Source organism: Prinia subflava, chromosome 5 (genome assembly GCF_021018805.1).
Source record: "Prinia subflava isolate CZ2003 ecotype Zambia chromosome 5, Cam_Psub_1.2, whole genome shotgun sequence".
Classification (NCBI taxonomy): domain Eukaryota; kingdom Metazoa; phylum Chordata; class Aves; order Passeriformes; family Cisticolidae; genus Prinia; species Prinia subflava.
The window spans coordinates 26,768,997-26,793,593 of NC_086251.1; the positions used below are offsets into that span (position 1 = coordinate 26,768,997).

Here is a 24,597-nt window from a genome sequence, read left to right on the forward strand (position 1 = left end):
CCAAATGAAAAAGAATAAAGAATATAGTTATCTATTATCAAGAAAACCCTATGTTTTTCTGCAGGTTGACAGGAATTTATTATTTTTCATTGGATGTAATTGCCCACAGGCTTTTTTCTTGTTCAGTGATGAGACAATAGCAGGATAAAAAATCCCCAATTACAGGCTCTGATGGGACATGAGCAAAGACTACCCCTGGATAAGGTTCACACTGAAGTGGCTATGGCTGGACAGACTTTGGGAAATCAGACTGCTGTGAGGGTCTGCATTTATCAGCAGTGTGTAATGTGTAATCCATTTTGTGAGCTCATGGAATCACAAGTCTTTGGACAAAGATGAGAAATTCCAACCAGCAACTTTGCCTGGGTAAAGTGCAATTAACAGAAATGGTAGAAGAATTTGAAATCAATTATATAGTATGAAAGAATTTAGATGCAGGAAAGAAACGGAATAGAATCAGTGAAACAGCAAAATTGCTAAACATTTTGGAAAAGGGCTAGTAAAGGACATGGGTAAATTTGTGCCTTTAAGCCATAGATGTGCACACACACACAAAAAAACCATCTAGAGAGATTAATCTTGCTTTGCAAAGCATCACAGTCCTGTAGCAGTCTTACAGGGTGTTTTTTTATAAGAGGGCAAAGATGTTCTTTGACAGCTATTTTAGAAAACCAGCCATAATGTTCATTCTCTGGATGACTGCTTAACCTCACAGGGCATCTTCTGCAGGAGAGGCTCCCAAGTTTGAACACAGTGCAGGGTAATCCACACCTACTTGCCAGGGTCTGACTGCACTAAGAGGCCCTGGATGGAGCCCTGCTCCCATCTGGGAATGTCTCTGAGGCTCAGCCCTGGCCATCAGTCCCTCCTGAACTGCACTGGGGTGCACTGATCCTGCCCTGATCGCCTTGGACCGACCCCATGTTTCAGCCACCACCTTGCTTTGATGTTTGACCTTCAGCTGCTCGGTGGACTTTTTTACTGGTGCCACCACTCGGCCCTCTTTGGTGGCTGTGGATAAGAGGACTGACAGCCAGACTTGGCCTGATGTTCTGGCCCATTTTTGGGCAGTGAATATTTTGCATATGTAGAAAAATGCACAGATAAATACCATGCGCAGGCCAGATTTGCAAACTGCTCTGTGCTAATCCATTCCCATCGCAGTAATTACAGTCAAGAAGAAAGAAAGGCCACTGTACAACAGGCCTAAGTTTATAGTAAGTCTGGCCCATGATTCACCAGAAGGTCTAAAGAAATACATTAATGCCTCTGTTAAGCCTCTGTGTTACACACAACCCGCACCAGAAGGTGGATACTCTGTCATTCAAACTTTAATCCTTTGATCTATCCTACTCATCAAGTGCATGAAATGATGAGAGATTTTTCTAGGGTGTTACTGGATTTAGCTTGCTCTTTTGAAGAAAAATGTGTAGGATCCAGGTCTATCTACTGTAATTCTTTATTAAACCACTTATAATTACCATCTGTATTTACATCACTGCTGCTAACGCAGACATAGAGCCACATGCTTCATCTCTATTTTGGTGTTTTAAACCCTGCTTTAAAAATTCTGTAGCTTCTTGATATATTTTGTGGGTTATCTACCATTTCTGGTCAAAAAATATTTACCTCCAGAACTTCTATTTTGTAACTGTTAGCAGTGAAATTGATACCTGAAGAAAGGGTCAGCTATTAGTTTTCCTGCTCGTATATGGAAGAGAAAGGCAAGGGACATCTGCTGGTGAAGATGGTTATTTTCCTTAGAGAAAAAGAACAGAGACATCTGAGAGCAGGGGTGTGGGGTGGTGACTCATAAGCAGCTATCACTGGAGAGCTCAGTGCCTAGCTCCCACTGAAATCCACTGAGCACAGATGACACTGGGCATTGAAAGCTCAATTCTTTTGGATGTTACAGCAGTGGGAAAAAGTCCTCCTGACTACTGAAAGCTTTGGACTAAGTCCTCCAAGTAGAAGCCTGTGCAACTGCTCTTGGCAACCAGGTTTTGATACCAAGTAGGAAAACTGGTGCTCAGAAAGAAAATTTCTGCCAAAGGGAAGTGGCTGCACATATTGCAGGGGAGGCAATGGCAACGTGCTCAGAGGAGAGCAGCCTCTGTAGCACCAACAGAGCTGCTGCCTGGAGAGCTGCTGAGATAAACATTTTCTATTTGTCTTTTCCACAGAAATCTTATGACAGCCATTGCTCTAATCAGAACCACAACATTTTTTTTCATTCAAGCATTTGTTATATCAGTCTGAAAGCAGAATAAAAATTGTCTCCCATGCCCCAGTGCTGGCTTGTCACCAATTACCTCACTTTTTGGCAGACTTTTAGACAGGTCTCCTAACCCTGCTCTGAATGAGACACATTGATTTCAAATACAAAACACTGCACAGCTCTCCTCAGGTAACCTACCAGGGTCTCCCACAGAGTACATCAGGTATAAACTTTATTTCAAGTTAGTTTCTATTAGGAATCATGGCCTATTAAATTAGGGAATTTAATATTCAGCCACAAAAAGCATAAAAGGCTTGGTTACTTGCTATAAAAGAGATTCCTTTTCAGGTGAAGATTTTCAGAGATGCTTAAAACCACAAAATGACTTTTGAGATTTCTGAGATTTTCTGGAATAAATTTTCAAGTCATTAACAATGTAAAGCATAGAAATAAGAGTTTTTAACCCTACTGAACTGGAGTTTTTCCTTATTTCTGAGTTAATTGCATAGTTGCTGCCAGAAAGACCTCTTTCATACAAGTTAATACAGAATTAAAAGCAAAGTCCAATTAAAAATAAATCATTTTAAATAAACCAATACTATTTACACAGTTATGCGACAGCATCTGCCAGCTCTAGCTTTTAGAGAAATACTGAATGAAACATTTCAGTCATTATTATAACTATGTTCTCTCAATGCCACAACTACACATTTACATGCACTGGAAAATGACACAGCCCCAAAAGAAATTTATATTCCAAGAAGAGCAGTTTTTATTTCTCTAGAATAAAATATATTTTAGGTATTTGTGCAAATCCACTTCCTTTGTTTGCTTTTGCTCTTCACAGTATAACAAGCTCCACAGATTTTGCCCCTCACTGCCTGCCATGGGCTTGCTGCTGAGATTGCAGGAAAGCCACAGAAAATCTTTCTGTTCTAACCACATACTAAAAGTCTGAATTATTATCAGTTTTAAAAACCTTGACTTAAAGCATGTAAGCAAGTCCAAACTATCTGTTGAGACAGAAAAGAATAAGGTTTGATTTGACTTAATTCTGATAAAAGTAAATACTAGAAATAGTAATGAAAATAATCTGAAATTTGCTTTAACAAAGTAAGTAAATGTTCTTGATACCGTGACTATATAAGGTTCACAAAAATGTTTTACTATGCTTCATTTCAGTAAAAGTTATAAGAAGGTATCATACCACAAGAGGAATAAAACATGCTAAAATTTTTTATAAAAAGAAAACATACTTTTTTTCTATCGTACAGACATCTCTGTATTATTGGTGTCTGTCCTCACCCTCTATATGCAGAATTCTAATGTTAAATGTACTTAAAGTTTCCTTCCCTCCTGCCACTGCATGCTGTCTCCTTGGCATAAGAATATACTTATCTGATATTGGAAATATATATGGGAAAAACACAGAGATAAAACTGATGTTTTTCTGGTAACTGCTGTGGTTGCTTTCTCACACCTATTTTCTCCTTCTTCAAAATTCACAGTATTGATCCTTATTCTGTATTAGGTGTTAGACCAGAATCTTATACCCATACAACATCATCATTTAAATATTTACTTATGAAACATTTGTCTGAAAGGAGACTAAATTCCTCAGAAACTTCCCATAGTTTTACTGGTAGAAACTTTGCTGGGATATCCAAATTTGACATGCTGTGGACATTAAATTCCCTTTGTTTCCCTCAGGAAAGGGTGGTACCTCTCCTTTTTTATGAGGGGAAAAAAGTGATTTCTTCCTACATACTGAAATACTTTGGGTTTTGAAAGCAAGCCTTACTTTTAAAGTTACAAACCCAGGAATTAACCATTTAGAAATATAGCATAATTTGACAAGTAAAGAAATTAAAACAGTGAAACAGAAAAGAACTAAGGAAAACTACACTGAGGATTTTTTCCAGGTCCCAGACTGACTACAGAATCACAGAACTGATGAGATCATCAAGTCCAGCCTAGCAGAGAAGAAAACCAGCTCTTGGCTCTGAAGTCTTGAATCTTCAAAATGCTGAGCACTATGGCCCAACCATGCAAAGTCTGTCAGCAGTTGCATGCAGAGTTAACAACAGCATTCCAATGGTTCAAATGAAACTCTAGAGCAGAGTCCTTATCTTCACTCAGTGTGGATCGAGGTGTAGCTGCAGCCTTGGTGGCAGCAGAACACAAGTAGCTTTCTCATTGTCTTGCAAGTCATCCCTAGGGAGTTGGAACATGGCAGGATGCATACAAAAAGAAATCCAAATAGCTTGGATCACATCACACAGCTTAGATCTTCTGTTTGCAAATGTTCCTAGAATGGAATGCAGATCTTCACCACTCTCCTCCCAGATCCAAAGGATGCAATGTTGACGGCGATGGATGGACACCCTGGGCGCTCTGTGTCTCTGTGAGTTGAAGCTGTGCTGTGAGCTGGCATGTTTGCCACCAGGTTGTCAGGGCATACACTTTTTACAGTGCATGTTTCCAGGGAAGGTCTCAAACCAGATCTTGTCCAATGGCTAGAAAGCAATCCTGAGCAGCAAACAGGGTTCACTGATAGCGAGAGGCCAGCCCCAATCTCCATAGGGTGAAGGAGTGGACCAGCTCTACCTGAATCAAGTGTCTTGATAAAGATTTTTGGACTTGGGCTTCTTCTAAATTCTCTTACCACCTGGATAGGCATAGCAGTCCAAGGAGTGGCAAATATCAAGGTGATTTTGGAGACCTTGTGGTGAGCAGGTGTTAGACCATCACATGGAGTCTTCCTAAACTCTGGCCTAGGTGAGGGGTAATTTTGAAAGACAATCAGCTCTGGACTTAAATCCTTGCTCATGATCTCATTTCCACTAGCTGAATTTTCTCTTCCTGTCAGCACAGCTGGGGACAGCCATATATCTCTGGATAAAGTCTTCTGGGGAAGGCCAGGATACTTGGAGGAAGTCACATGAAATCTTGTGATTTGAAGAGCTGGTGACCCACCTGAAGGGAAATCTTGTTTTGGTTTCTGGGACTGTGTTGAAAGACCAGAGGGACTTTCAGGAACCTTCTCTAATTGTGGCATGAGCAGACTTGAATGAGCATGACTTCTTCCATGGGAACCTGCTCGAAAAGGTTTTATCATCAAGCTGCACGTTGAAATGTAAAGCTTCATTGAAGTGTGGAGGTCTGACATTTGGACACTGCACTGGCTACAGCCTTGTTGGCGTGGCAGTGAATCACAGGGTTCCAAGGATGCATGCAGATTTTTGCTGTGGAGCATGGAAGCAGCTGGAATAGCAGACAGATCAACATTTAGGCGTGATGTCCAGCTTGACGGAGCTTTGCAGGAAAGAACATCAGAGGGCAAAGACAGAACAAGCTTCAAGGGATCACTTTTTCCATGGGAAATACGATGAACACTCTTTTCTCTTTTTGAATATTGCTTGTAAGGTGCAGATGTTGACTGAGTGCCAGACCTCTCACCTCCATGGCCCCAAGGATCCTTGCAAGCACAGGAACATGTGGATGTCTCATCAGAAGGACTGACACAGTGACTAGTGCTCCCAAAAGCTTTCCTCTGGTCTGCGTGTGCCAGGATGACATCTAGCCTTGAACAGTAAGACACACTGCTGGGTGGTGAGATGGCATTTCCTGGAGCAAGCCTGGCAGCTGATTGACCAGTAGGAGGATGCCAAGCTGGCACTGACATCCTTTGAAAAGGCCTGTCCTGCACAGCAGATTCAAAAGGAGGAGGTGGGGTCGTTCTGCAGGAGGAGAGCAGGACTTCCATGGTGGAGATGTAGGTTGCAGATGAAGGTTTGCAGCGCTGGTCCCTGTATGACATTCTGAGGCTTAGTCCTAAATGAAGCAAAATTCAAAGCCACAGAAGCTTGCCTTTCCCCCTGTGCTTAAAATCAAGTCCTAATCCTTTTTCCTTTGGCACTGGAAATTTCCATTCTTCCTCTGAAGCAAAGGAATGAGAGATGAATAAACATTCTCCAGGAAGCAAAATACGAACCAAAAAAAATCACATTCAAAATAAAAAAATCTCAGCTCTTCCGAAACTGCTACCACCTCTTGTCATGTCTGCAAAGCGATATGAGTGTGGGATGGGCTGGAAGATAAATTACAGAGCACACGGCTCTGCTCCCTGAGTGTTCTGACAGTGAGACTGCAGACAGAGTAGGAGGGAGCCAAAAGTGCCTGCCAGAGACAGCCCGCAAACTCGCTGCTATTTCATCTGTGAAAAAAAGAAAAGCAGCTAACCTGAGAAATGGATCTGCTGCTGTGATCAGAACAGAGCAGAGAGTATTGAACACAGTTTCTGCTCAGAGCAAAAATGATTTTTTTCCTTCTTTCCGTTTTTCAGCTGTTAATTGTCTGCATTCTGCATGATGAGATCTGTTTGCAGTTCTTACAAGAGATTCCTACAGAAGTTCTATTTGATGGCACAACTGAATTCATAAAAAAAAAAAAAAGATATTTGCCTAATTTTCTTCACATGTGCTCTATTTAGCACGGAACAATGGCAGATGATATTGTGCAGAAATCCTTTGAAGGCTTAAGTAACTTGGATGTAATAGAAGATGCTGGCTTAAAGTCAAACCTGTTACTGTGGCACAGACAGTGAATGAAAGAGCAATTCTCAGTAGTAGTTCTTAGTTTAAAATACTCCTCTGTTACCTTCTTCCTTCCCCCGTGTCTTGCTTCTGGTCTATGGCATATGAAGTACTAGCAAAACAGGATTGAAAAGTTATGACATGCTTCCTTACACAGACATTTTGCAGACATAAGAAGTGAAATGCACATAACTGAGCCTTGACTCAAATGGAAAAGTCAGAAGAAATGCAAAAGGTGGCGAGAATACTTCTATTTGTTTGCCTGATAGGAATCCTTTTCAAACGTGTTTTTCCTTTTGTCCTCTCTGAAAGCAGTAAATGAGGAAATTCCCATTGGGAAAATGGTTTGAGAGTCTTCAGCTGACGCCCTGGCTGAGTTTTTTTAAAAACATGTTAGAAAAAACTGCTTTCCTATCATCCTGCTTGTCTGTATCACTGTGCAGCCACATTTTAAGTTTACATAGTAGTAACAAAGTTCAAGCCAAAAGAAATAGATTTCTCTTCCAAGAGTTCTTCAACTGCAGAAAAGTGAAATCCAGGTGGTGACTAAGGAACATCACTCCACTGTCAATTTTTTTATTTTAATCTACATGGCAGATGGTGGCAGCTGTGAATGATAGCTTGACTGAAAAGTGTGGTCTGTATGAAGAGCTGTTGGAAGGGACAGCTGAGTATCCACACTTTACTGTTCCACCTTCTGGATGCTTAGTGTCAGTGGGGAAAACTGAGCTCCAGACTCCTTGGAAGTTCATAGAGAGGATACGTAGGAAAAAGATTCTGATAACAGAACTGCACCTCATTGTCCTCAAGGTCACGATCTTCATTCTCAGGCTTTGCTTTGGCTGAAGAAACTTGCAGTTTCTGATCCCATCAGGAGAATTTACCTAGTCTCTGATGAACACCCACCACTTTTGTGGCAGTCTACAGCTTATGTCACAACCTATGGCAATGGCAAATACATCTGAACAAAGAAGTAATCTGAAGTGTCATTTACTGTAGAGAAAGGGCTGGGGCCATAGTAGGAATGCCAGGTGCATTACCCTTTTACATATGAGTAGTACAGACTTTGTAACAAGGACTTGCAACTGAGGGGCAAAAAAATCACCTACCCACAGTAGCTTCCTACACATTTACCCCTGCATCATGTAGATCAAAGCAGACGCTGTAGTGATAGTGCAAATCACGTCATTTGCTGTATAAGCAACAAATAGTGGGCAGAACTGTGTAATATTTTATTCCAGAAACCTGAACCTAGGTGAAATGCTCTGCTTCATGTCCCAGACTCTAGAATGCAGGCCACACTTACCAAAAGAACTAATTATAAGGGATTATGCAGACATGCGTTTCCTTCAAGGAAGGAGTAGCAGAAAACTCCAGGTCCATGTGCCACAAAGGCTTAAATATCACTGTATAGCACAGCTCAGAGTCAGTTTCCAAAAGGATTTAGTGTCAGTGGCAAAGCTCTGGTGGAAAAGAGAGCTCAGCACAAAATGAGAGCCATTATATTTTGCTGTCAGTGGTCTTGGAGAATTAAGAATTATTTTTCCTTAATAAGAAATGACGCAGTGGTGCAACCTCCTCCAGCATTGCGTCAATCCTTCAGTTTGGCAGCCTGCAACCCATTGATGTGGTCTTCATGCCAAGTCCCAGCACAACTGCAGCAGTCCATAGATTCACCAATTTGCGGAGTGACTGCACTGTTTTGTAACAGAAAATGCCAGACCTCAAACTGGAACTTTTTAAAATAGTTACATGATTCAAAGAAAGTGCAAGAAAGACAAAATATAATTCAATAATGGTAAAAAAGTCTATTTCAAGAGCTGCAAAATGCTGGCAATAAGAACATCCTTCTGTCTTCTTGCATGGATTATATCTGCCTTCTTTTTTCACAAGAGGGCCTTTTTCATAGCTTGTTTTCTCAACTGCATCAAACAGAAGTTAGTATTCCTTACAAATTCTTTCATTGTTCTACACACTCATATCAATGCCCTTGCATGACTGAGAAGTCAATACACTTCCCTCTATTATTAACTCACACTGCTGACATCCATTTTCCACTGAGTTGCATTTTCCCAGCATAAGTCTCAGCCTGAGGTGAGAATTCCAGCAACACCTGTGAAGTAAACTCCCTTCAAACCCTCTTTGCAATTTCCTTTCTCTTTGAATCCTACAAAATTTACCAGTGGTTAAGCAGCTGGCATGCTGAGATCTGTTTGTAAAGTGGACTAATACTGGACTCTTGTCTCCCTCTTCTGTTGTGATGCTCATGTGTTCCCTCTTATGTGTATTTGCTGTGAATTATCTTTCAGGTAGGAATCATCTCTTTGTTTCTGTTTCCACACCCAAGCCCCATGAGAAAGGAGATCTTCTTGCACCTTGCTACAATCTCCAAGAGATACCACAATGCAAACAACACCAATAAAAGAGACTGTTTTGTCTGTACACAGGCACAAGGATTTCAAGATGTTGATGAACAGTAGTGGCCCTTTTAGTTTGAAAGAGTTTATATGCTTGAAGAGTTTTAACTGCTTATTTCAAGTTTATAATTTGCTCACCTCCTGTGAGTTCAGGAGCATGTCAAGGTGATCCCAATCCTTGTAGAACATTTGTTCTTGGTGTATTTTCTCCAGCCACTCCTTCTTCTGTCTCCATGCATTGTAAACATTTCTCTTCTCTTCCAACAAAGCCTGTAGCTTCTGCTGAATCTGAACAAAATTTCCAGTTAAAAACTTGTGTTGGTCTTTATATCCCATGATCTGGGTAAATTGAGAGAAGAAAGTATTAAGCGGAGTGGTGGATAATCCCTTTAAATTGCAGCAAAATTATTAAACAGAAAAAAAAGAAAGAACAAGCTCTAGCACTACTGTTTGGGCAGAGAGGTATCAGAGGTGCCTCTTTTCTGCAATGGAGAAGTGCTTCTTACAGCACACACATCAGTGTACACTTCAAATTTTTATGTGACAGATGCTGAAATATAAATTATCAATGCAGCATATTCTTCTAGTCAGTGAATTCATGCCACAAGATTAGACTTCATATAACTTCAGCATTCAAATATTGTATATTCATAAGCCTTCTATGAACGATTTTTTCCTACCTTTTTCTATAGGCAAAGGACTTCACAGTCAGAAAGATTCCTAGTTATCACAGTCATACAGTGCAATATTCAGCAAATTTTCAGGAAATAGCTTGGTGAGATGGGAGAGTAACTTGCACAAGCTCTGCATTTTTTTGAAGGTAGTCAAGAGACATGTTAATGAATTATCAGGGGAGAAATGAACTGGTAGGTACTGGAAAAGAAATAAATGCTGTGAGAATCTTAGAAGATATTTGTCTTGAGTAAGCTGACATTTTGATTTAAATCTTTCATTTCCAGGGAGTATATTTTACTAGTGTAATTCTTTTCTACAGAAAATGTTTCAATCAATCTTTAAACTCTCTCAAATGAGTGTTTTGAGTGTTTTCATTCTTTGGTTGATAGAATTTTGTCCAGACTGTTCTGATGTGGGTATACCACTGCAATACGAAGTGTATCCTGTGTGTGAAAATCCAGTTTGGGAAGCTGGTAGAACTGACTCTATGGCTCAGAACATGATGAACTTCTTTAAAAAGTCCAGCTTTGCTGCAGGGGACCTTCAGGAGATGCCTCCACGCATTTGCTGTTGAAGTTAGAGATGGAACAGGTGTTTTTGTGCCCAAGGTAGGTAACATACTGAGGCAAACGTAGGTCACGCACAGGAACAAGTGAGCGCGCAGGTTTTTGTATCTCACACTGTGATACAATATAGAATCACAGTTATGTTGGGGTCCAGAGCTGAATATGTATGACTGAGCTCAGAGGAGTTCCAATTACCTCTTTTGATGGCATTTCCTCATCTCGCAAGAGGGACTGTCCTAGCTGTACAACGTGCTCGTACTTCTCCTCCCGGGCCTCGATCTCTGCCAGCAGCTGCTGATGCTGGGTGAGTCTCAGGCTGCTGGTGGATATGTCCCGAATAGACTCCTTGGCTCTCATTTCCCTTACTATTTCTGCTGTCCATAAGAAATAGTCCCACACCTGCAACCCGAGAAAATATGAGAATTGAGGTTAGGGCTCAAGCTTAGGTTAGTGGGCATGAAAATCTTAGGCTGACTCTTCAACTTTAAATGAAAAATAGGTAATAAAATCATAGATAAATAAGAAATTTCATTAGTGCTTGCAGTACTTCTATGCATTTCATAAGGGTGACAACATAACTGCAGGAATTCCTATATACTGTGTTACATGGTTTGTAATATCATAATCAAACTGTCATATCACATCAGTGTCAGCATGATATCATTTATTGCCCTTTAGTCCAACTTCCATAAAGTATTTTCTGATGTTATTCTTTCATAAAGGAAAAAACCAGTATCATCCTATATTTCTGTGAAAACTTTGGCTACTACAAGTCTGTTTGAAAATTAGCTTATGCACATATTCTAAAATGAGAGTCAGAATTTTCAAGTGAAGAACAAATGCACTCTAATAGAAATGGGAAAAAGGTAAATCACAGGTCAGAAGAAATTGCACAAGCATATCAGGTAGACAGATTCAGCCCTTGGTTTGTGGAACCGTAGGACTGAGACTGGGAGGAACAAGTATGTCATGCTAGTTTGCTTTCAAAATCGGATGAATCAATAAATATATTTGCAATAACTTAAAATGTCTGAAGCAATTATGAGCATGCAAATGCTAAAACAAATCCCTGAGGATTATTTTTTAACTGTGGTGGAAGAAAACTGTGCAAGCAAAAATAATTTAGTGTTCTCTGTATGTCTTTTTCTTCATTTGATGCTAGATCTTCAACAGCCACTTACTTCTGGCATTTTATTTGAATTTGCAGTAGGAGTTTTTTTCTCATGTGCCAGTTGGTAAAAACAGGACTGTGAGGCATATCCAAGGGATGATATATGATGATTAAATATTGTTATAGTTTAACTATGTCTAGATTAGTTGATTCAATTTTTAGGTAGTAAATGGTCTTTCAGGTTTATAAAATATATTTTAAAATACTATTATTCATAGTAAGTGCTGAAGAAAAATTCTCTTTTATTGCAGAGAACTAAAATTTTCTCTTTTAAATTGTCACTGGCATTTTCACTGAAGGAAACTATGTAATGGAAATAGATCCTTGGCTGCTCTATTTTATGATAGATTTTTGTTCATATCATCAAAATCTTGTAAGGACAGCCAGGAAAAAAATTCAGAAAAGCACCACAAAATCTAAACTGGCCAATTTGGGGTCCTGACTTTAGGCTTTAGAACCAAGATGTCGCTTTTTTAAAGCAAAAGAACACAGCTACTAAATGACTCTTAAAAGACTGTAGTCCTTTTAAAGGGGCCCATGGTAGTGCACATGTTTTGGCATGATTTCCATTTCTACAACTAATTCATTCACACAGCTGCATGTAACTGTAGAGACTGACGTTGCACTTGGCACAAATGTCTAAAACTCCCTGAGATTTTTAGTTAAGCATTAGGAAAAAATCCATAAGCCTCAGGATATATAATGCAATGGAACCAATAAGAAATTACTGGACTGCCACTGCCAGCAATATTTAAGGATAGAGTAGGCATCAGTCTGCAGGAAACTCCTAAGCAGAGCCTGACTCTGACCATGCAGACCCCAGCACTAACTTCAGAATAAGAGCCTCAGATCACTTAGAAATACTTTGAGTCTGTGTCTGCAGTCATCTCCCTTGACTAAGTTCCATGGAAGATCTGAAGCCCTCTGCTGTGTGTTGTCAGCTAGGCCCAGCCCTACTATTTCATTCTATTAAAATCATACTTGATGGGGTGCAAGGAGATAGCCTAGATGATTGTGCAGAATTCCCATTTTATGGAAATTGATTTTTTTCTTGTTTGTTTTGCTTAATCTGTGCATAATTTTTTAATGAAAAAGCCCTGTGGACTGCATATGAACAATAAAATGATAAAAAGTACTCTGAACAGCTGTGACTAACTATCATCTAGTTTGTGCACCTCTTGGCACAGCTGAAAGAGGAAAGGTAGCAAAGTTGCCTCTTTGCATTCAGCAGTTTGGGAGATATTTTGCAGCAAACTGCTCTAACCCACTCTAAAGTTTCTGAAATTCTTACAGTTATTACCCATGGCTGCATGATCCTGCCTTGTCCCATCTGGGCAGGAAGACAGGCTTACCAAATTGCAGAACCAGCTCTTCACTTCTTCAGAAATTATTGTCAGGAAAGGAGGTGAAAATTGAGAGGATTGGGAATACTTTTTGCCATCAGCCTGACATCAAAGAGCCAGGGATTTGCCTGAGGCATAGTCCCATCTAGACACGTCACTGAGAATATGGTCACATGGTTTGTCATTTTGTTTTATGATGTTAAGAGTCATGAAGATCAAAGGACACACTAACAGAGTGAGAAATGAGCTATGGATTTGTCATTCAGATCACAGGATACATCACACATTTCAGACAAAATTCAAACCAAAGGTGTTTTACATCCTTCCAGTAACAAAAATTATTGTCCCCACAGGATGGGGGGACAATTTAACATTTTCCATCTGAAGTCAAAAACTAAATTTATTATGTAAGCTATAAAATAAATCAATAAAGGAGTGAACTCTGAGTGACTACATTTTGATGGTCAAATCCACCAAGATCCACCTCCTGATCAAGACGCCTCCAGGCTGAAGACTTCAAGAATGTAATACATGATAGAATACATTCTAAAAGTTTGCCTTGTTCTTCCTATTACTCCTAGATACTGTTAGAAAGACAGTGGGCAAATAAACTTTTCACCTACACCAGTAGAATCACACTAATTTTCCCCATCAAAAGTTCTGCACATGATACTGGAACTTGTAACTGTTAAAAAACAAAGCAAGAAAACCCTCAAAATCCCCAAACTGCCATAAATATCCTTTATCTCTAACTATATGATATTTCTTTTTATATAATATGACAGGTAATGCTGATTTAAACACTTGTAAGAGACTTAAAGTGGATTAATTGAATTCAGTTCAGTTGTCTCTCATGCTAAGAAGAGAGAACCATGTACACTCTGTTGTGGTCTTGATCCCAGATCACAACCCTAAGACAAATCTGCAGCAAGTTTTTTCCAGGTGAACATACTGTGGACACTCCCTGCTTCCCACTAAAAATGGAAGCAGAATAGGAACTACCAGAGGCATCTTGAATTAACACAATTGTTACACTTGGAACAATTCAAGAATAAAAAAATGTAAATGTATTCTTGAAGTCTACATTAGCAACTCCCTTCATGATATAAGGGGATACTCTTGCTGGTTTAACAGCTACAGTGCTTACAGCATTAATCTACTGCTCTGCAGTGGTTTTGCTCAAGTGCCTTCACTGAGACCACTGACATTTGCAAAGTATTCCATGGCAAATCACAGCTCAGTGACCTGCTGAGCTCTGAGCAATGCACAGCTCTCAAAGCTGCTGTGCATTGCTGATTATGATGCTGTGCTGATATATCCATGTCACTGTTTGAGCAGCTTGAGAGGTTAGTGCAAAAATCAGTGAGTTGTTTTTGATACGTTCCATGAGGTAAGTAAGGGGTAATTGAGAGACAGAGAACAAACTTTTATGCATTATAAGTAACATCTCTTTTTGTCACTCTTACTCAGTGGAAGTTGCAAAGTCTTTGAAAAGATTACTACTGCAAAGCAGTGACCTCTTCTGACAGCTGACAATTATTCCTTACACCTCTGGATGGAAGCTTCTATTCTTACAGAAGGCAAAAAATCTTTATCCTCTATAAAAGATCCTTATCCTCTAACACCTTTCTAAATATCTATGAACACTAAATGCTTGATTGATAACACAGAGATCACTTGCAGCCTTTTCCAGCTTGGAAGTGCACCTCTGATTCACACACACAAGGCAACCCTTCCCTGAGTAGCGAGGGACAAAAGGGCAGAAGTGCTTACGTGTGCCTGAAACTCATAAAGGTTGTAGGCTTGTTCCAGGAGTCTCCTGCGCTGTCCCACTTTGGCCTTCAGGGCCTTCCAGTTGGTCACTATTGCCTGCTGCTTTGCCTTCAGGGCTCCCACCTGCTTCTGGGAGCAGTGGGGCAGCACGTGGTCTGCAGAGTGGATCAGCTCCTGCAGCTGTACACAGGGGATGGAAGGAGAGGGTGAGAAGGAGAGCACCGTGGATGTCCTGCTAATGCTGGAAAAGTTCTGAGAAGGGCTATCTTTTCTGTACGTGAAAATACAATTCAAGCAACATTTTCTGATTTAGCTTTTCTCATATTAAACCAAAACTGCTACTGTGTCTGTTCTACGGAGTCATAGTGACATCCAGTGTTTGCCAAGGCTCATCACAACAGTGATTTTTCAGAGGCAGATTTTGTTTTTCTTTTTTTACTATACCATTTATTAGATGAATAACAAAAGTAGTATTATAATTGCTATTATAATTCAAGTAATAACCAACCATTCCTTTTTTTAACCCTCACTGACCTCATATAGCTTAACTGTGACTACATTCTTTTCATGCATGTCTCATGCTTTTTTACCCTTAAAAGTAAGAAGAAGCTGACGGGATCAATTCTAATGTTACTGCCCCAAAATATTTGAGGTCACTGATAATTAATACTGGGATAACTTCAGTAAACTCGATATAATTCATTCTGTGTTTTACACTGTATATACTGTTGAATACTATTACAGGTATTAAACAAAGGAGTGAAAACTCATACTGGTTTTATTGACTTGTTGAACCAAATCAAGTCTTCCATATACAAGTCAGCTGTTCTTGTGAGCTAAAATTTTACATATTTGTATTGTGAGCCCCATCCTTTTTTCTCACAGTCCAATTTGTACCAATAATAATTTTTTCTTCACATAAAACAGATTCTAGATTTTTCCTTGTAATCACTTGGAACACTTTGAAGAAGACAATAAGCATATCACAAGGCCTGGCATAATCCTACATTTCAAACCATGATCAAAAATATCCCTGTGAATCACTTCAATAGTCAGTAGCTATTACAGTATGTGACTTATTTAAAAAGTTTTAATTACCTACTTTGTCACTGCCATCAGACCTTGAATTTAAATAAAAACCAAAAAAACCCCAGAAAACTAAGGAAAATCCCCAGAGATTTCCAGGCTTTCTGTGAGAGACAGTAATAATTTGGTTCACATACTAAATTATTTTTATGCTTATCTTGGAAACCTGAACTTTGGTTGCACATTGAAGACTACAAATGCTGTCATTACCTGCTGCTCATTCCCAGAGAGCTCGTGCTCCAAGGCCACGTGGTTCCGGAGCTGGGCTTGCACACCTCTCATGTCCTTAGCAACATCATCTGGAATGCTTTTGGACTTCTCCTAGAAGGAAGAAATCAGAGAAAACTTTGGTTTCTTCCTGCTTTCCAAGCAAAACAAGCCTACATTAAATAATATTGGGCACTGTAATTCATACTGCACACTTGAGGACATTCTGAGTTACTCAGCTATGATAGCTGAAAGGAAGCCAGAAAAATCTCTCCTAGTCACTCACTTCTAAATATCTTAATGGCTAAACTACTCAAATGGGCTGTTAGAAATTAAGGTTTGTGTCTTTCCTTGATCAGACAATACAAGAAAATATGTCACAGGCTTTGTGTTGGGAATCAGTCTTGAATACCTACTGTAGTGACAGTGAATCCTTAAAAGTAGCATTAACAAGCAACAGGTGGTTTAGATACAGGTGGTCTTCCTGTGAACCATCTTTAGATAAAAGTTTAGTTATAGATGCACAAGAAAGATTACTATAAAGATGAGAGAAATGGAGGGACCGTTACATAAATGGAAACTTAAAACATTTTTTTAATTCAGCAAAGGTTCTGAAGGGATTTAGTTGTTACCCACACATGCATTGGAAATGCATGCAAAAAGAAAAGGCATTTCAGCTGGACAAAAGCACTGTTGCTAAAATTATTAGAAATTTGTTCCAGGTCAATTTAAGGAAAATTAGCAGAACATTTGTTACCATTGAAGAACTTCATTACTGCAACAGAATCACAAGCTAGTTTGGGATACCAACAGTGCATCTTGGTAAGGTTCTATAAAAGGAGATGCATGTTGTAGTTGCCTATACTACAGTGGCACTGGAGTTGGTAACTTAAACAAGATCTTCCAGTACTATGTTCCTGTGAGAACAGGCTTTTCCCTGACAGGCTTCTGACCAGGGCACAGAGGAAAGGGTGGAGGAGATGACTGCTCTTCCTCCTGGTGTGAAGCTGTTAACAAGATGCAATGCAAGAAGGGTGTAGTGGTTGCCTGGACCAAACTCAGCATGGGGATAAACCAACACCCGCTCTATGAAGTGTTTCTGAATCCTTACTTGTCACTGTCTCAGCATTAGCTACTTCATCACTGAAGTTAAATAAGCACCAGTTTCTGAAAATCCTAGCTGTTAAATGGTGAAATAGTATGTTTGATTTTCTCTTCATGACAGAGGAAGAAAACAGGAATAATGTGGTTGAATAGGGCAGCCTCTGCCAACACAAACAAGAAATTCATCACATGTAACCAAACAAAGCCCTGTTGCCTTGCAAACAGTGGAACCCCTTGGATCACTGCCTCCTGTAAACATCTGCATTAGGGAAACCACACCTCTCATTACAGCAAGGATGTGGTTTCTCTGTGAAATTCTTCAGGATGCTCAGATAAAACAGGAGGCTGAAGACTTTTGGGGGGGACTTCTCCCCGTAGTTCTTATGCTGAGACTGTTTGAAACTATTGCCAGTACTGGGCACTGGAATGAGAAGAAAAGATTCTTGGCTCAGCTTTTCACATCAGGTCACATGATTGCCTGACAATTTTCCAGGCTAATGGCCACTGTAATCCAAACAAATGACTTTTCACAGGAGAGTTCTTCAGCACACACAACACTACAACACTGTACAAAGAACCACCATGGAAAGGCAGTAGATTCTTAGGCCTGATGACTGCAAACAGTATCAGTGTATGCATTGCACTGTGAGGCTCCATAGTTCAAGCCCTGATCTTCTCAGCTTTTCCCACAGATCAGCAACTCCAGCTTCACCTGGTTTCACCAACGGTTCTCATAAGGCAACCAGTCAAATGTCTAAGGATTACCCAGGATTGTTTTTTTAATGCTAGGAGTAATCACACTGGCTTCCTACTGAGAATTTTTTTGAATTCAGCAGTAAGAAAGCTGCAAATCATAAGAATATTCAATAGAAAAATCTGAAATAAAGTTTGCATTATATGAGATTTTCCTATTAATTTTTACCTCGATATGGGCCAGAGCATCTGTCAGATCTTGGTAGCACTTGTGAATCGCCTCAGCACCTCTCAGCCGCTCACCTCGTAATCTGGTCATTTCCAAAAGCTCCTCCCAGGAGTTTCTTCAAGGTAGAATGGGGAAAACAACCATGTAAAACATTTAAACTAGGAATAAAGGTGACCAACAATCTGAAGAAAGACTGAAAATAAAACCTGTCCTTGCTTAATTTTTAATTCCTGCCTTTAAATTCCGTTGGGGTGGTTCTCTGAATGGCAGCATGTCTTTCACCCTATTCTGTCCTACAGATCCTCCTGTCTGCTCCAGGAACTTAAAGAAATTGTGCTATTTAAGAGTTGCCCCCTCAATTGACTTTTCAGGTTTTATATGCAGTACTTGGAGGACTGAGTCATGGTATCATAGAATATCCTGAGCTGGAAAGACCCACAAGAATCATTGAAGTCCAGCTCCTGGCTCTGCACAAAACACGCCAAGTATCACACCATACATCTGACAGCCTTGTCCAAACACTTCTTGAACTCTGTCAGGGTGAGGTGACTGCTTCCCTGGGCAGCCTGTTCCAGTGCCCAACCACCCTCTGGGTGAAGAACCTTTTCCTAATACCCAACTTCAACCTCCCCTGAATCAGCTTCAGGCCATTCCCTTGGTCCTGTCACTGGTCACCAGCAAGAAGAGATCAGTGTCTGCCCCTCCTCTTCCTCTCACAAGAATGTTGCAGACTGCAATGAGATCTCCCCTCAGTCTCCTCCAGGCTGAACACACCAAGTGACCTCACCCAGTCCTCACACAGCTTCCCCTCATGGCTCTTCATCATCCTTATGGCCCTCCTTTGGACACTCTCTAATAGCTTAATGACTGTCTTATTCTGTGGTGACCACAACTGCCTGCAGATACACTTCTCCTTTGGGCCAGTTTGGACTGATGCCAGAACTAACAAGCTCAGAGCACCTTAATGTTATTCTGCAGAACAGTCATGGGATTCAAAGTTGCAATTAAGAAGCAAAAAAAAGCATCTAAACTCTGAGCCTTTCAGCTGGTGATCCTGTTTCAAAGGGCAAAGGAAGTTCACCTTGTAAAGTGCCGCCAAAGCAATTTAAAAGCCAAAACCAGCAAGTAGATGATGTTTGTTTTTAAATGAGGCTGGAAGCAACTCTGTATCAGTGAGCAAACCACACAATTTGCAAATAGAGAATAAGGAGGACACGCCTTATCCTTTCCTAGTTTCTTGTTAATTCCTCCCCAATAACAAATGGAAAGAACAAAGTATTTTAGACCTAACACAAGGCTCCTACCTTAGTTGTTTCTGCATCTGCCGAATTTCCCAGGACTCAGAATACCCTTGGTTCAGCAAGCTGTCTGCCAGCTGCTGGAAAGCCACGACTCTTTTCCCAGATGCTTCCAACTGGTGTCGGAATGTGTCATATTTGGCACAAAGTTGCTTTAGAAGGGAAAACAAGAAAAACCCTTTTGAATGCCCTCTTTTTCCAAACATACCTGCTCATCTATCAGAACATGGCCAAAAAAACAGATATTAAGCTGATAATACTTAGAGATGGAGAAACTGCAGAGAATGACTGAATTCTACCTTCAAAGACCATGAGGAGCTTCAAACTCTTAGTAAAACATGAGGTTTGTGATGCAGATGGGAGGCAGAAGTGTTTTTACTGGGGACAGAAACAAACATTCTATGTACAATGAATTTCAATTATAAAATCAAGTGTTTTTACTTAATGGCTGCAAATGTGTATTCAGTACTGTAAATGGATAATGTAGTCTGGTTTTTAGGACACAAGATATTTTGAAATAAATTATAAAAATGAAGATTCTGAAAGGTAAGTGATTTGTAGACTGACAGACTGACATTAGATTGGTTTCTATGCCATGTGAAGTGGTATACCTAGAGAGGTCTGTATATCAGCAGTCACAATTAAAACAAACAAACAAACAAACAAAAAACCCCAAAATGGACACTATACTGAAATATCTACTTATTAAAAATAGAAAGGATTTTCTCTCTGAAGGTGTAGACATTTTCTCATGCAATGGTTTCAGACAGCTCATCCCTCATGATAACAGGATGCAATGCTGCCTGTTCTTCAATCCTTCCCATCCACTTTGCCCTTTTCTCTTCCTATCTTCCAGTTATTTATACTTATTTCTTACTCTATCTTCTAAGTTTTCAAGGACAATCTTAGTATCTGTTTGCAGTCTCACTACTTACAATTTATTTGATTTTTTATCTGTTACTCAAAAAACTCACCAAAACATGTTCATAATCATTTCCATAGTCTTCAGAGCTGGCTGCTTGTTTCTGCTGAGTGATCCAGTCTTCCAGATCTTCATATTCTTGTAGAAACTCATGCAAGACAAGAGTTTCATCGAGCTTCTTTCCTCTTGGGGGAAGGAGACAAGATAATATAATTAGTAATACAAGAGAAGGGCGATCAGTAAGTTTCTTCCAATGAATCTCCAAAACTTCTCACCATCAAGACACATTCTCTGTAGTGGAAGAGCTGACAGTTTCTCAGATTTGGAAATTAGGATTGTAGGATGACAGCTGTCATCCAGGTCGTGCTTATCTCATTAGCTGAATTTCCCAGAAGAGCACTGTGCCTACCCAAGCTCTTTCTTTGCTCTGTTTTTGATTTTGGTTGGGGTTTGTTATTGTTTTTGCTGGTTTTTTTCTTTCCATGACAAAGAATACCCTTTATTCTTTTCCAGATCTGTCCTGATCTGTATTTCTAAAGATAATTGAATTGCTTGTGAAAATGAAAATGAAATATTTCCTGAGCATCAGGAAAGGAAAGCAGATGCTATGAAAGCCTTTGGATGTAATTCTTATATCACCTGTTTGGCAGAATTGCTCCAGCCTGTTACATATTTCCAATGGTCTAGATTATTTTATAATTCAGCCAGACATGTTACAGGGCTTCCACAGGAAAAAAAATCATTTTTCCATCTGCCAGCCTGCCATTGTGCAAATATTCCAGGACCATTTACATTATACACAAAGAGGAATCTGGCTTCCCAGTCTGAGTCACAAATGTTCATCACAAGAGATGTAACTTGTTAAGAGTCCAGCCCAAGGAGAATGCAGATCAGAGGTGCAAACCAGAGCACCAGTAAAGCACCACAAGACCCAGGTTAACATTTAGAAAGAATGAAAACAAAATATTTCTGTGTTCAACACACAGAAGGATTGTGATATTTCTAGATTATTTCTTTTTCTGAACTTTTCATTCAGATTTTTCCATAGATGCTCTTACTTTTTCAACCTTAAACAAGATTAAAAATGAAATGTAAAATACCAGCATTTTCTTTAGGTTTAATTATTCCAGTATTCAGATTAATTTATTTGTTTTTCTGCAAGTGTACAAGCCAACTCTCAACCCTTTGTACAACAACCCTTTGTACAAGCCTACTGTCCTGTTGTAAATACCTTGCTGTAATAATAACTGAAAAGAAGTGAAATTAAATGTAAATGATTAATTCAAGAATAAATGCCTTCCTATACTAGCACAGTCACTGGGCATATAAATAAGTATATCCATTATTGTCTCCCTTACAAAATGTAAAAATCAAGTAATTTTCAAGTAACATTAAGGGAACATTCTAAAATTTTTTTTTCTATTGATAGAAGATTTTAAATACCACAAATGCAAGCCAGAATATGGCACCTCAAGGCATTTTACAGGGGGATGATTATAGGTAAAGAGGAAATTTGTAGGTATCATATCCTTAATATGTAGCAAAACTCCTTGAGTAAACTGTAGAGGTCTTGCTTAGTAAAAGGAAAAGCTCATAAATGCACAGAGTTATAATATAGAAACAAGAAATTTCCTAAATGTAATTGAAAAAAGAGGCGATAATATAATTTAATTATAAAATTATAAAAGTAAAATAAAATTAATAACAACATTATAATTAACAACTTATTTATAATATAATGAATATAAATTCCAGCGAAGTCAATGGAGATATCCCTTATTGATTTCAGTGGGCTTTGAACCTAATCTAGGATCCAAGAGGGAGTTCTGGTTTATACCTTGCTGCTGCTAGCTCCTGTAACTCCTGGAGTCTTGAATGAACCTGTTCCTTTGGTGCATCAATCTCAACATACTGGATGGAGCCCACAAGAGGAAGAGTTTGGGCACTTTCACTCAGTTCTTTCAACAAATCTTGGTAAATGGCAATCTCATGCTCCAGTACCTAACAAAGAAAAACAGTGAATTGAAAGTCAGTTGTCTGTGACAACCACTCTTTGTGAACAGCCTAGGGTGTAGTGATTCAAAGATAAATACTTTTGGAAAGCATGTGACATTATTTTCTAGCAACATTTAAAAATATATATAGAAATTCAAACAAATTAGAGGAGTAAAGACAATTAGAATTCCTTGATGGAATATTAGGTAAAGTATTCCTGGATTAATACTTTATCTGTATCTTTGATTTTAGGAAAAAAATTACAAGGCTTCTGCATGCATCTGTTGAAATTGAAAAGCAGATAGTCAGTTTTGGCCTCAGAAGAATATGAGAATATTCACCATCCTTTTACCAAAACCTACATTTTACCAACCAGGTTAGTAAACTGCACTGATCTCTTCTATCAGTCTATCCATATGTAGACATATATCAATGCAAAATATCTTGTAGATGGCTGGGCACTCAATTATCAATGAGACAAGCAACTTTATGACTGCAGAGGGACCAAAAAATAAGGCTAGCCTACAGAATTTAAGCAGAGGAATACCTTATGTTTCTTGATGAGTTTCAGGGTTCCATCTTCGTCTTTACCATAGTCTTTGCTTGTCACAAGTGGATATTTTTCTGCTATCCAAGCCTCCAGGTCTGAAGTATTCATTAAAAACTGTCAGTTAAGGAGAAGACAAATGAGCTTCAACTTTGAAAACATTAATGATTTTTTTTAATAAAAAAATTCTAAATAGATGGTGTAATGTAAGTCTTACTATAATATTTTATTAAATATTTAATTCACTGTTCTCTGTGAAATCATAAAATAATGAAGGGGTCACAGATGGAGAACTTCAATGCAGGGTAACTGAGTGTATAGTATCAGTGAGATATTTCTCCTTCCTCTGCCTAAGAAGTTCAAACCACTATAAGAATCAGGCTTTGTAAGGTCTACAGTACTGACAAGTGTTTTCATATACAGAGGAAATCTGTAAAAAAGGCCAGATGATCAAATACCCCAGGGAACAAACTTTGGCTTGGCCTGTGAGCTCCATGCAAATATTGGTTATGTCTACAAAACTGCATGTGCTATCTGAATAACTGCACTGATGACAGAAAATTTGGATTATCAATATAAATATTTGCATGCAATTTTTAATTTTTTTTTTAACAGGCTAATCATGAAGGTCCAGAAGCCTGTAGAAAAGAATAAAGCCAAAATCCATAACTTGCTCTGAGGGTGAATGAATGTTATCTGTTCCTCAGTATCGTTTTATTGCCTGGAAGGATGTTGTGTGAAACAGGTAAAAAATGGCTAGCACAAGAAATCCTCTATTTTCTGATTTCCATGTCATAATTCTCCAGTATGAAGGGCCAGTTCAGGATCCACTGCATTAAGACATCAAAGCCTGAGACTGTGTAAAGATGCAAAAGACAGAGCTGCCACTAGGAGAAATGTGTGTTCTGTGCACAGCCATATGGGATGGGTATGGAACCCAAGGGAAGGCTGTAGAGCAGCAGGGTGAGAGTGGGGCTGCATTCAACTACACAATCCAGCCCTCCATTCCCATGAGTCTGGCCTCAAGCAGCTGAAGAGTAACAGTCCCAGCAAAGCTTTTTTTAATTCACTTTAACACTTCAGTACTCTTGTTTGTCTGAAGAAGCTACTGTGTAAGCTCCTTGCTTTAATTTGTACCTCCTGGAAGCCAACTGAGTGCTGCAGCTGCTTCATCCTTTCCTCACAGGTCTTCTCCAAGCCCTGCCAGGCAGTCACAAGCTCCTGGCATTTCTCACTTATTTTCTGAGCTGATGGGTGCTGGCCTACAATCATTGTCTTTCCTTTATCCAGGACCCTCTGGACTTGCTGTTGGTGGGCATTCACTTCTGCCTGCAACTCCTGGGAATGAGACAAAAGAAAAAATAGGAAAAAAGGAAGATATGTGAGGACAATAAATTCTGTGTGCTCCTAATCCTCAGCAAAACTGGCAGGGGGATGACAGTGGGTTGAGTACAGCAAGTGGACACCAGGACTGTCTTATTTCTTCCACATCTGTAGCCTCAGTCACCGGTGCCAGCCCCACTCACATAATGCTCTGCTCTTGGTAGGGCCATCGAGAGAGGAGGGAGGGTGTGTAAGGAAGCAGCACACATCCCTTAACTTCCCTACACCAAAGCCTCTCTTTACCATGCTCCTGCCCCTTCCCCTCTCCAGCAGCCAGGGAGGTTTGGGAGATGGAGCAGATCATAGGATGAGACACAAACCTGGGGGAATCAGAAAAAATGTTGAGCTGGTGATGGAAAAATAAAATATCCTAGA

The 24,597-nt window shown here is 39.5% G+C and overlaps 1 protein-coding gene across 1 annotated transcript in view; it reads right to left on the minus strand.

The window, feature by feature from the left end:
- SPTBN5 (spectrin beta, non-erythrocytic 5) overlaps positions 1–24,597 on the minus strand; it is a 91,384-nt gene that overhangs the window by 40,839 nt on the left and 25,948 nt on the right. Inside the window, exons 24-33 of the mRNA XM_063398587.1 lie at positions 23,977–24,177; positions 22,840–22,956; positions 22,135–22,298; positions 20,350–20,482; positions 19,382–19,527; positions 18,078–18,192; positions 16,055–16,165; positions 14,759–14,938; positions 10,667–10,870; positions 9,369–9,518 (exon numbers count right to left, since the gene is read on the minus strand). Of these exons, the coding sequence (XP_063254657.1) occupies positions 9,369–9,518; positions 10,667–10,870; positions 14,759–14,938; positions 16,055–16,165; positions 18,078–18,192; positions 19,382–19,527; positions 20,350–20,482; positions 22,135–22,298; positions 22,840–22,956; positions 23,977–24,177 (1,521 nt within the window). The remainder of the gene's footprint in view (positions 1–9,368; positions 9,519–10,666; positions 10,871–14,758; positions 14,939–16,054; positions 16,166–18,077; positions 18,193–19,381; positions 19,528–20,349; positions 20,483–22,134; positions 22,299–22,839; positions 22,957–23,976; positions 24,178–24,597) is intronic.